The sequence below is a fragment of the Vicugna pacos genome, chromosome 1 (assembly GCF_048564905.1).
Source record: "Vicugna pacos chromosome 1, VicPac4, whole genome shotgun sequence".
Lineage (NCBI taxonomy): Eukaryota > Metazoa > Chordata > Mammalia > Artiodactyla > Camelidae > Vicugna > Vicugna pacos.
In genome coordinates, this window is record NC_132987.1 from 3,892,162 (window position 1) to 3,904,859 (window position 12,698).

The window sequence follows — 12,698 nt, forward strand, 5'->3', positions numbered from 1 at the left end:
CACATGAAATAATGAACAAAGGCTTCTACTGGAGCTGTATCCTGCAAAATACAATTATGAAAATAAGTTTTGTTCCTTCTATTTGAAAGACTACTTCGTTGACAGACATTTACTGAGTATTTGCTATGTGACAGCCTCTGGCAATGAAGACCCAGCAGTGAACAAGTTAGAGAAAACTCCCACCTTCATTGTGGCTTATAGTCTAAGGGAAGACTGAAGAAAAATTAAATATAGGAGTAAACAAAATAGTTGCAGGTAGTGCTAACAAGGATTGCTACGAAAAACCAAAAAAAGTAGGATAACCAAATGAAGAAGGCTGGAGGGTGGGGGCTGCCTTAGATGGGAGATGGAGAAGGTTCTCTGTGGATGTGACCTTTGAGTTGAGACTTGATGGTGAGATGAGGTCGGGTAGCCACACTCTGGAGGGAAGAGGGACCCCGAGGAGGGACCCAGCTGGACCACCCGGGTGATGGCCAGAGACAGAGCAAGGAGGACAGGGTGTTGACATGGGTGTGAGGCGTGGTCATGTGTCAGACAATTTGGGGCCTGGGAGGCCACAGGAAAGAGTTTGGACTTTGCACAAATGTGATGGGAAGCCACTGGAGGGACTGAAACTGGGGGATAACAGGACCCAGTGTATATGTTTGAACTGTGACTGGAGCTGCTCTGCGGATACAGAACAGCCGTGTAGGCAAGGGTGGGAGGAGGAACACCTGCTGGGAGGCTGTGACAGAGGCCTAGCAAGAGACGTGGCCATTTGGACTTAGTGGATGAGCCCAACTTGGGGAGATGGAGTAGGGGTGACTGAGGATGTATTCTGAAGACAAAACTTTCTGTTGCATTAGATGTGGGAATGGGTGGAGGCCAAGGCATCAAGAATGACTCCTGTGGGGTGGGTACAGCTCTTGGTAGAGCACCTGCTTAGCATGCACGAGGTCCTGAGTTCAATCCCCAGCCCCTCTATTAAGTAAATAAAATAAAATATTGAGGGTAGGGGTACAGCTCAGTGGTAGAGCGTGTGCTTAGCATGCACGAGGTCCTGCATTAAACCCCCAGTACCTCCATTAAATAAATAAACAAACCTAATTATCTTCGCCCAAAAATGACAAAAGAAAATTTTTTAAAGGTAAAAAAGAATGACTCGAGATTATGACTTGAAAAGTGGCTGAAAGACGCTAGTGTTTATCGAGCGAGGTAGGGAAGTCTTGAGGAAAAGGTGTGAAATCGAGGTGTGATGTTGCACACCTAAGTCTGAGAGGCTCTGAAACGTGCAAGTGCAGATGTCAAGTGGACAGGAGGATACACATCTGAAGGTCAAGGCCACAGACCTGGATTTGAGAGTCAATTGCACGTGGGTGATGTTTAAGGCCGTGGGATTGGACGAAATCACTCAGGACAGGGCGACACTGAAGGAAAGAGGACCAGGATCCAGCTCTGGGGCACAGCCATCATTTAGAGGCAGGGCCTTGGGCAAGGAGCCAGGAAACAGTATTGCCACCAGCTCATCAGAAAAGCAACAACCACAAAAATGATCAATCAACTATCAAGGGCTTTTTTTTCTGGCATATTTTTCTGATAAAATGTTAATATCATATAATGTGAAATTCTTCCATTAAGATTTGACCTTTAGAATTTGGCAAGGTAGCAGGACACAAGAAATAAGTTGCATTTCTTTACACTAACAATGAAATATCAGAAAAGGGAAGTAAAAACAATCCTTTTAAAATTGCATCCAAAAAAATTAAATACTTAGAAATAAATCTGACCAAGGAAGTGAAAGACTTATACTCAGAGAACTACAAAACATTGACTAAGGAATTTAAAGATGACTTTAAAAAATGGAAAGATATCCCATGTTCTTGGATTGGAAGAATCAATATTGTTGAAATGACCATATTACCCAAAGCACTCTACAGATTTTAATGTGATCCCTATCAAATTACCCAGGTCACAGCATTAGAACAAATCACCCTAAAATTCATATATAACCACAAAAGAGCCAGAATTGCCAAAGCAATACTGAAGAAAAAGAATGAAGCTGGAGGAATAACCCTCCCAAACTTCAAACAACACTACAGAGCTTCAATAATCAAAACAGCATGGTGTTGGTACAAAAACAGATATAATACAACAATGGAACAGAATAAAGAGCCCAGAAACAAACCCACAAACTTTTGGTTAATTAATCTTTGACAAAGGAGGCAAGAACATATAATGGAGTAAAGACGGCCTCTTTAGCAAATGGTGTTGGGAAAACTGGACAGCTGCATGTAAATCAATGAAGTTAGAACACTCCCTCACACCATACATAAAAATAAACTCAAAATGGCTTAAAAACTTAAACATAAGACAAGACACAATAAACCCCCTAGAAGAAAACATAGGCAAAACATTCTCTGACATAAATTTAAGCAATGTTCTCCTAGGGCAGTCTACCCAAGCAATAGAAATAAAATCAAAAATAAATAAATGAGACCTAATTAAACTTAGAAGCTTTTGCATAGCAAAGGAAACCATAAGCAAAACAAAAAGACAACCTACAGAATGGGAGAAAATATTTGCAAAAGATGAGACAGATAAGGGCTTAATTGTCAGAATACATAAACAGCTCATACAACTTAATAAGAAAGAAAAACAAACAAGCCAATCCAAAACTGGGCAGAAGGCCTAAACAAAGCAATTCTCCAATGAAAACATACAAATGGTCAATAGATACATGAAAAAATGCTCAATACCCCTAATTATCAGAAAAATACAAATCAAAACTACAATGAGGTATCACCTCACACCAGTCAGAATGCCCATCATTCAAAAAGTCCACAAATAACAAATACTGGAGAGGGTGTGGAGAAAGGGGAACCCTCCTACACTGCTGGTGGGAATATAGGTTGGTGCAGCCATTGTGGAAAACAGTATGGAGATTCCTCAAAAAACTAAAAATAGACTTACCATATGATCCAGCAATCCCACTCCTGGGCATACATTCAGAGGGAACCTTCATTCAAAAAGACACCTGCACCCCAGTGTTCACAGCATCACTATTTACAATAGCGAATCATGGAAACAACCTAAATGTCCATTGACGGATGACTGGATAAAGAAGTTGTGGTATATTTATATAATGGCATACTACTCAGCCTTAAAAATAACAAAATAATGTCATCTGCAGCAACATGGATGGATCCAGAGATTGCATTCAAAGAGAAGTCAAAAGGAGAAAGAAAAGTACCATATGATATCATTTATATGTGGAACCTAAAAAAAAGACAAACGAACTTATTTACAAAACAGAAACAGACTCACAGACATAGAAAACAAACGTATAGTTACCGGGGGGAACGGGATAAATTGGGAGTTTGGGATTTGCAGATACTACTATGTATAAAATAGATAAACAACAGGTTTATACTGTATAGCACAGGGAACTATATTCAATGTCTTGTAGTAACTTATGGTGAGAAAGAAAATGAATATATGTATGTTCATGTATGACTGAAGCACTGTGCTGTACACCAGAAATTGACACAACATTGTAAACTAACTATACATCAATAAAAAAATACATATATATATATATATACACACACACATACACACACACACACAAAAGATTTGACTTTTAAGGAGGAAAGGGTATTGCTCAGTGGTATAGTGTGTGCTTAGTATGCTCAAGGTCCTGGGTTCAATCCCCAGCACCTCCCCTAAGAAAAGAAATGAAAAATAAAAAGATTTGACTTTTACAGCCCAGTCATAAACTGAATAAGTTTGGCCAAAATATTTGAGGCACCTGCTGGTTTTTCCAGGCGTCTCTGTAGCCCCTTAGGTGTTGCTATCATTCGCATTTGAAGCGCCTTTCTGGCCCTCACCCTCACCCTCGGCTCTGACACTGTCATTTCCTCATTTGTCAATGGCTTTGCTGGTGATTGGGGCAGTTCCTCCAAATGGCTTTCCTAATCTTGAAATCTCGCTTATTTTGCAAGACTGATAAGTTTCACTTTGCCATCAATTTTTACATTATTTGCCTTGTATTTGCATTCTGTTGTTGTAGCCTGTCAACTCTGGAGAGGATAACGGACAAAGATTCTGGCCCCACAGCCGGGGACAGAAGCTCGATTTAGAAGGAAGGGATGCCTAGGAGGTCAGGCCTTTGGGGATATATTTGTGTCATGACGATGTTAGTCGCTCATAGTGGAGACCACTCACCGAATCCACTCTCCCTCTGTGTAAGCACTTAGCTACACAGCATTTTCCTCCCCTCCGTCTGGCTGGCCATGGCTTTGGTGACTAAATGAGTGGCAGTGACGTGGCATTTTCAGGCTTGACCCATAAATGTCCTACGTGTGCTCCTTTATGCTCTTTCCTCTTCTGGGCTGGATGCGGGTGACAGGGAAGCCCTCACAGGCCCACAGGGTAGGGAGAACCTAGATCCCTGAGGCGCTAACCAGCAGAGAGGACCAACCTGTGTATCCTGGGCTGTTACCTGAGCTACAAACAAAATTCCATTGTTTCGCCATTGGGTCTGTTTATTAACGTGGCTTAGCCCATCCTAAATAAGACACAGCTCTACTTACCTTCGGGAATGGGACAACATGTACCAGGTAACGACGAGCCCCTTCAGTATTTCAAAGGGACACTTGGCTAGTGCCATGTGACTTCCTACAGATGCGCTGAGAAACCAGCGGGTGCTAGTGACTGACCGGACGACCAAACCCAATGGCTAATGAATCACTGTCCAACCACACACACGCCTTTGCACCTGACCCTGAGCTCTGTCCTTTCAGCATGTGTAGTAATGACTCAGCTGAAGACAGAGAAAGAACGCTTCCTGAACCTGCAGGATGCATGAGGCCAGAACGGGTATCCCAGATTATGCAACCATGACTCCTGCAAATCGGGGCACTGAATTTCCATCATCTTATTGTATTATGACAACCACAGAGAAGATAACTGATGAAGACTGTGACCTAGTGGGTGGGGGCAGAAGCCTTTGAAGGAAGGAGAAGTGGGCCATGGAGAATAAAGGGAAATTCACTGGGGCTTAAATAGAGGATTTTGAACTGAGTCTGAAATAAATGAGCAAGATGGTGAAACATAGCTTAAGACATCACATTTTAAAAAAAGATTTGGATGTTTGAGGCTGCATTACTGAAGCCTTCTCTTCTCTACCCAAGCGAGACCTCAGATCCCACAAAATGTGTTCAGAGGAGGGCACCGGAGAACGGACAGGGATAAGATTTTCATTTGAGAAAAGTGATTTCTGTTGGTTAAGTCTGTCCAATTTCCAACTGAGCTGCCACAGTAGGTAGTGAGTTCCCTGCTCTGGAGGTGTTCAAAGAACTAAGATGAAATGACTGATATTCAGTCATTTATCACCAAGAATAGCAATTTCATATGCCTTCACCTAACACTAGGGGAGATGGTAGAGGGTGAGTCAAGCAATTGAGCAAGTGGCAGAAATACAACTCAAACTGGCTTAGGAAAGGAAGAGAGGGGTGATCGTGGAGTGGGAGATGTACTGGTTCACGTAAAAAAGCCAAGGAGATTTTAACATCAGGTATAGCTAGATCCAGGTGCTCTCTCACCGTCTCCTTCTTTCCTTTCTCCTCTCCATCTTTCCTCCTTCATCTCCTATGTTAGCTCTGTTCCCAGAAGGCCTGCCCCTTGTGATGGACAGTTAGATACCAGCAGCTCCAGGCTTGATTAAACCAGCCAATAAACCCATAATTCCTGGGACTGACTCTGACTGAACTGACTTGGGTCACATGTCCTTCTCTGAATCAGTACCTTAGGCTGGGGTAGGGGACCGGGGTGGGTAGGGGTGGGAGAAGCAGAATTACCAATTATTACTGATTGGCTTGATTGCCATCACAAGCTGGTCCTGGAGTCTAGGCAAGGGTGGGATGAGTAGAATAGGGGTTCAACACACAGCCTGATCATAGAAAGGGGGGCTTTCCAAAACAACAACAACAACTGAGGGGCTGCGGGCCAACCCAAATGATGAAAAGGACCAGCCAGGTAAGGATCCGGGGGTGGGGGTCGTGTTCCAGGCAGACAGAGCAGCTGGTGCCGCTGGAGGAATGAAATGGAGGGTTTGAGAAATTATCAGTTATCTGGGGCTGTAAATCAAAGCACCAAAACACAGTGGCTTAAAGGGGATGATAACCGTTTTCTCTCTCACGGTCTGTGACATGACCAGCCTCAGCCAGGCAGCTCTCTCCTCCACATGATGCCAGCTGACTGCAGGCATCCGGAGGCTTGACCAGACCGGGATGCCCAAGGTGGCTCACTCACGCGGCCTGGTGCTCCTGTGGCACGATGGCCCAGAACTTCTCTGTCCTTCTGCACGTGGCCTCTCCTGGTGTGCTTTTTGTTTTTCACAGGTTGGCGGCTGGATTCCAAGGGAGGAAGCAGGAGTTAGCAATCTGCTTAAAGCCTCAGCTCAGAAGCCCTAGAACATCAAATTCCACCACTTTCCACTGGCCAGAGTCATCATGGCGGGGCCAGCACCTTCAGAGGGTGTGACATTCATGTATGGGGACCACGGGAACTGCGGGCAGCCGTCTGGGGAGGATTTCTACCTGAGCCAGCGCTAGGGGAGGGGAGGTGAAGGGGGGCCAAGGTCAAGGGCAGAGCAGTGTGCTATGGGGTTGGAAAGGTAGAAAGGGGACAGATCAGGGTCACCAAATTGTGCCTCACAGGCCAAATTCAGCCCATTGCCTGTTTTTGTTAATAAAGTTTTATTGGAACATAGCCATGTTCATTTGTTCAGCACACTGACTATGGCAGAGCTGAGAACTTGCAATGCAGACCACGTGGCTCACAAAGCCCCAAATACGGACTATGCAGCCCTTCACAGAAAAGCCTGCCGACCCCTGGGCTAAGCCGGGTGCCTTACAAGTCTTGTTGAGGGATTTGAATTTGATTCTAAAAGTCCAACCTTCCCATAGGTAGCCACTGGAGGGCTTTAAACCAGCGAGTCGCATGACCTGACCTCCATTTTTAACAGATCCGCTCTGGGAATGGATTATAGGAGGATTAAAGTGGACGCGGGGACACCTGGGGCGGGCCACGGCCATCACCCAGATGAGAGAGGACAGAGTAGAAAACAAGAGAAGCTGATGAATTGGGCGCACATGTTGCAAGGAGGAAGCCCACGAGACCCGCTGAGCCACGGGATACAGAGGTGAAAGAGGAAAGCGAATCAGGCATGACTTATAAATTGGCTTAAACAACTGGATTAATGGTCGTTCCATTAACTGAACAGAGGAAGGGTGCAGGGAGGAGAAAGTTGGGTGAGAAGAGCATTGAGGGTTCTGTTTTACCACTGAGTTTGAGGTGTCTCTCGGACTTCGGAGAGGCAAAGTCACGCAAGCAGTTAAATACTTGAGTCTGCAGCTCAGAGTATAAATCTGACAGTCGCTGGTAAATAGGTCGTGTTGAAAGCCAGAAGCCTGGAAGAAGCGTCTCCTGGGAAGTGGTGCGGAGGAGCCCTGGGCTGGGGAGGCCGGAGGCCGTCTGCAGCAGGGAAATCACCCAGAGAGGTGGAGGAGGAGGATGTGGCAAGGGAGGAGGATGCAGAAAGGCAGGAGGGAGTGGGAGGCTCTGGGAAGGCGAGGTCCGCTGCACTGAATGGCACTGGGTGGCGGAGGGGACCCGTAAACAGAGGTGACCGCCCAATTTGGTGACAGGAGGTCCAGAGCAGTTCAAGGAGTAGGGGCCCTGAGCACTGGCTGGACGGGATTGAGGGAAACATGGGAAGGGGGCCAGTGAGATGGCAAATACATCCTCTTTTGAGGAGTTTTGCTCATGAATGAGTCAAAACCACAAAGGGCCACTGCAGGCTCACGGCCTTGAAAGTCCCTTTCCACCCTGCAGAGCACCGACTCCATAAAGCGCCTACTGTGTGCCGGCTCATCACTAGTCTGGAGCACTGATGAGTGTTTCTTTCCAATGGCTCGCTGAGGGGTCGGACAGGGCACAACAGAAATCCATGCGTGTAGCGTCAGGAAAACACAAAATGAAAGAGAGCTCGCAGCCAGAGAGGCGGGTGCAGAGCTCAGATGGGCTTCTCCCGATGGCCTCCCCGTGGTGGGAAGACCGCAAACCCCGAAGCCCAGCGGTTTTGTTTCTACCAGGTGAGAGCTCGTTCACGCCAGCTCCTGAAATCTGCTTCCGGATACAAACGTGAGACCCAGAGAACAAGCAGAGTTCTGTGATCGGGACACACGTGCATCTTGTAGCAGGGTCCAAAGTGTTGTTTTTGTTTCATTTTTTTTCCTGAAAAACATTTAGTTTCTCATGACAAACAGGTGCAACTATTCACTCTGGTACACACAGGGTCTGTTGTTACTTTCAGAATATTCAATTGCAGATTGTAAGGAAGACCTGGAGATAATTTTGTTTCTCATTCTATTCCCTCATGGTCTTCGAAGACCAGAGTCTGAGTGCTGAACCATTTGCTCCCTGTTTCACAGAGGCATGGGCTGACGCTTCAGCCTGCCTGTCCTCCTGGATCTCAAAAAGGTGTATCTACAATCATAAAAGGAGCTGTGTTTCTGTCTTTGCCCCTGAACTGGTTTGGAATTCCAGCTCTGCTCCTCACAGGGCTGTGCAACCCTACGTGGGTCCTTACCCTCCGAGAGCCATGGTGGCCTCGATTGTCAACTGGTGATAATGGATCTACTTTGCCGCCTTGTATTAAATAAGCTAAAGTACATAAAGGTCTGTGAGGGCATTCTGAGAGCAGTAAGTGGTGGCTCTCATGGAGAAGAGCATCCACGTAGATGCCCGACCCTTACTGACAAGGCCAAGATATGTCATGGCCAGTAAGAAGGGTCCCAGATCTGCCAGTGACCTTGTCCTGCAATCCAGCTTGTCTGCCTGTCTGTCTAAGGATGACCTTGGTGCTTGGAGAATCCTGTGATTGGTAGTGAAATTTTAAGCCAATATCTTCAAGGGTCACAGGCTTTGAAGGTCATCTGTTGACATGTGTCTCCCAGAAGTGGCACCCCAACGGCTGAGTGCTAAGCCCCCCAAACTCTCCTCTTCCCAGTCCCCAAGCCTTCAGCATCTCCTAGGCATACTGTGGTGGCCCCAAGGACGAGGACCTCCTACCCTCATCTCCTCTAGCTTTGAAGACGCCGCCATGAGGGCTGCTCTGATGGGGAAATAAAAGCAGTCCTGGTTTGGGCCGGAGTGCAGTTTGAATGTTCCCCAAACCTACAGCTGGCACACGCGGGAAGGTTCTCTCCCCAAGCCCTGCGTGACTCTGGGTGCGCTTCTTAGAGATGGAGCCAGAGTGACAGAGGGGTTCGGGATGCCTCTCCTTTTGGCCTGACTCTGGCGAGTGACACGCACCTAACTTAGGGACAGACCGAGCTGGAAGACAAGGCACTCCGGGGACAGGTGCCTTGCCTTGGCCCCGACACACAGGGGCTGTCTGGGAGCGGTCCAGCCTCTTAACATGAAGAAACAGCTGCAGAAGTTATATCAGGTCTTGGCGATGTTTCCATTTAAACGTATTCGGTGTTTGTCTTTTGAGGGAGTGAGGAGGGTTTTCAGGTACCACTGGTGACCAGAAGCCAGGGCCTTTTGTGCCCTACACCACGTCCCCGCGGCCCAGCTGACTTGGAACACCCTCCCCGGGCACAGTCAGCGCCCACCTCGAGCCCGTCCTCCTCAGGGGCGTTTTTGAAGCTTTGGGAGTTCACCGAGCACCTTCACCGGCGGCCCGAAGTCCAGGGGGTGTCAGCAATGCCAGAACAACCCCCAACCACTGGAGGAACGGAAAGTCGGGGGGAAAGGCCCCCATCCGTGGCTCTTCAGGGGTACAATTCTGGGAGACGTCCTGCACCACCCCTCGGAGGGTGCCCGGCAGGACTGAGCCCCGGCAGCCCCAACGATAACAGGGGATGAACCCACCCTTCACTGGCCTTTTTCTCCTCTTCCTCTCTCCACCCCTCTCCTGCCAGGCCCCCTCCCCTAAGGGGTACCTGTCCCAGACCAAGTCTCTACCTGAGCTTTTGCTCTGGGGAGAACCTAGACTAAATCAGGCACCGAAGAGCATGACGGGAGTTTGCTTTTCTTTAACATCCAGAAATCAAGCTGCTCCTTGGCTGCACAAGAACGAAAGGGAAGTGGCGATGGTGGGAAGAGACGTGTCCCCGAGGAAGTGGGAGCTCAGCTCTGCCCACGGGGAACAGAGTGGAGCCAAGAGGTGGACAGACCACCAGGCCGGGGGCTGCCGGGGGATGGGGGCGGGGGCTGGTAGATTCTGGGCGTGGAAGTATTTCTCACCCCTGTCCTGGTGCCGGGGGCTGGAGATCGAAGATGTGAGCGGGAAAGGCTGTGGGCTGAGAGAGAGACAGATGTTCAGAGCGGATCATGGAGGCCTGGGAGGCCCGAACTGAGGCGACAGCGTCTGAGCAGAGTGGGCAGGGCAGGCTCATGAGGCGGCGGTGGTCGGGATGAACTACAGGGACCGAGGATGGTGGCCGAGGTAAAGGCGTCTCCCGTCCCCGCCTCTGTGTGCGGGGCCTCCTGGGGCCCTGATGGCAAGGCCTTCCTGATGCGGGGCTGTCTGTGTGGGAGGAGGAGACCAGGACATCCGGAGAAGGAGACACGGAGAAACCGTGGTCGGGCCCAGCAAGGACACCTGCATCCCAAGGGCACGATATTAACCCACGGGAATGAAGAGTCAAACCAAAGGTCACCATCCACAAAGGGCGAGGTCCAAGAACAATCAAACATGACCGAAAATCAGACAATCACCTGCCTTCTTGCCTGCTGATTTTATGCAGTGGCTTTATTCTTATTTGGATTTATGAGTTTGCGGAAAAATGTTGTCCTAGTGTTTCTGGGAAAAGAAGAATTTTTTCAGGGCTGCAGCAGCAAAGTTTTTATTTCCACAAGAGAGCTAGGTGGTCAGCTACAGGAACAACTGCGAAAGCCGGACAGCGAATATTGTAGAATGAGTCAGAGTCTCCTGTAATGAGACAGCAGATTAGAGCCCATCAGTGACTCTGCAGAATACGAATCCTGACAGTACTTTATTTATTTTATAACTTTTTGTTTGGCTTCTTATTTTTAATTAAGTGTTTTTTCATGTTGGGGGGAGGTAATTTGGTTTATTTTAGTTATTTATTTTTAACGGAGATACTGGGGATTGAACCCAGGACCTTGTGCGTGCTAAGCATGTGCTCTGCCACTGAGCTAGATCCTCTCCCCTTGACAGTGCTTTAAATAGCTGTCTTATCCTAAACTGGACAACCTCTAGCCCACCTCCAACCAAACCAAGCCAAAAAAGCCCAGCTGAGACCCTTTTAACCTGCAGGTCTTTATCTGTGAGGCTGTGATTTCTAGGCAGTTGCTGAGAGTTTTAGTTCAATAATGACCTTAATCAGACTTACTACTGTAGATCAACACAGCTGTTCCCTTGTGAGGACAGGATGCAGCTTCCTGATAAAACACACACCTTTCATCTTAACTAAATCCTTAGAAAACTAAAAATAGAGATACTGTATGATCCAGCAGTCCCACCCCTGGGCATATATCTGGAGAAAACTCTAATTCAAAATGAGACACACACCCCAATGTTCAGAGCAGCACTATATACAATAGCCAAGACATGGAAGCAACCGAAAAGTCCATCAAGAGATGACTGGATGAAGAAGCTGTGGAAACATATGTAATGGAACACTATTCAGCCATAAAAAGAATGAAATAATGCCATTTGCAGCAACATGGATGGACCTAGAGATTATCATACTAAGTGAAGTCAGACAGAGAAAGATAAATACCATATGATATCACATATGTGGTACCTAAAAAAATGACACAAATGAACTTATTTACAAAACAGGAACAGTCTCACAGATATAGACATCAAGCTTATGTTTACCAGGTAGGAGGCAGGGATAAACTGGGGGTTTGGGATTGGCAGATACACACTATTATATATAAAATAGACAAACAACAAAGTCCTATTGTACAGCACAGGGAACTATATATTCAATGGCTTGTAGTAACCTATAATGAGAAAGAATATGAAAAAGAATATATACATATGTGTGTGTGTGTGTGTATAACTGAATCACTTTGCTGTATATCAGAAACTAACACAACACTGTAAATCAACTATACTCATATTAAAAATATATATATTGACATGGAAAAAAAGTCCTAAGCACATAAAAAAATCTTAACTACAGTCCTTGTTTCATAATTCCTAGTCTCTAAATGGCTCCTTTGCAATGTTAATTTTAAACACAGCTGCGCATGCTGATCATAGGGATTTTACTGCCAAGACCTGAAAATGAAACTCACTGAGGACATTAAAAAATTCCTCGGGACCGTGTGAAATATTTTTTTTAAATGTGAAGATCACAGAGATGAGTGTGGTTTTACACAATCTAACACAGACCTTGACTTGCTCGTTTGTTTAGTTAGCAGTGGGTGTCTGCGTGAGACCACTCTCTTTTCCAACAGTCTGGAGTGTCCGGGTTATCAACAGCAAATGCCTCTAGGCCTGAGCTGTCCAAGGCAGTGGCCACCTGTGGCTACTGAGCACTTGAAAATGTGGCTCATCAGAATTGAGACGTGCTGGTAGACACATCTAGGATTTTGAGGATTTCCTATGAAAAAACGACTGTAAAGTAGCTCAATAATTTTTATACTGATTATATGCTGACATGATAATA

The 12,698-nt window shown here is 46.6% G+C and overlaps 1 protein-coding gene across 2 annotated transcripts in view; it reads right to left on the bottom strand.

Annotated features, from left to right (window-relative positions):
* Positions 1–10,786: 10,786 nt before the first annotated feature.
* Positions 10,787–12,698, bottom strand: part of METTL6 (methyltransferase 6, tRNA N3-cytidine) — a 29,536-nt gene continuing 27,624 nt past the window's right edge. For both annotated transcript variants that reach the window (XM_072943667.1, XM_072943610.1), the window contains one exon: positions 10,787–10,984. In XM_072943667.1, the coding sequence (XP_072799768.1) occupies positions 10,899–10,984 (86 nt within the window). In that variant the 3' untranslated portion in view covers positions 10,787–10,898. The remainder of the gene's footprint in view (positions 10,985–12,698) is intronic.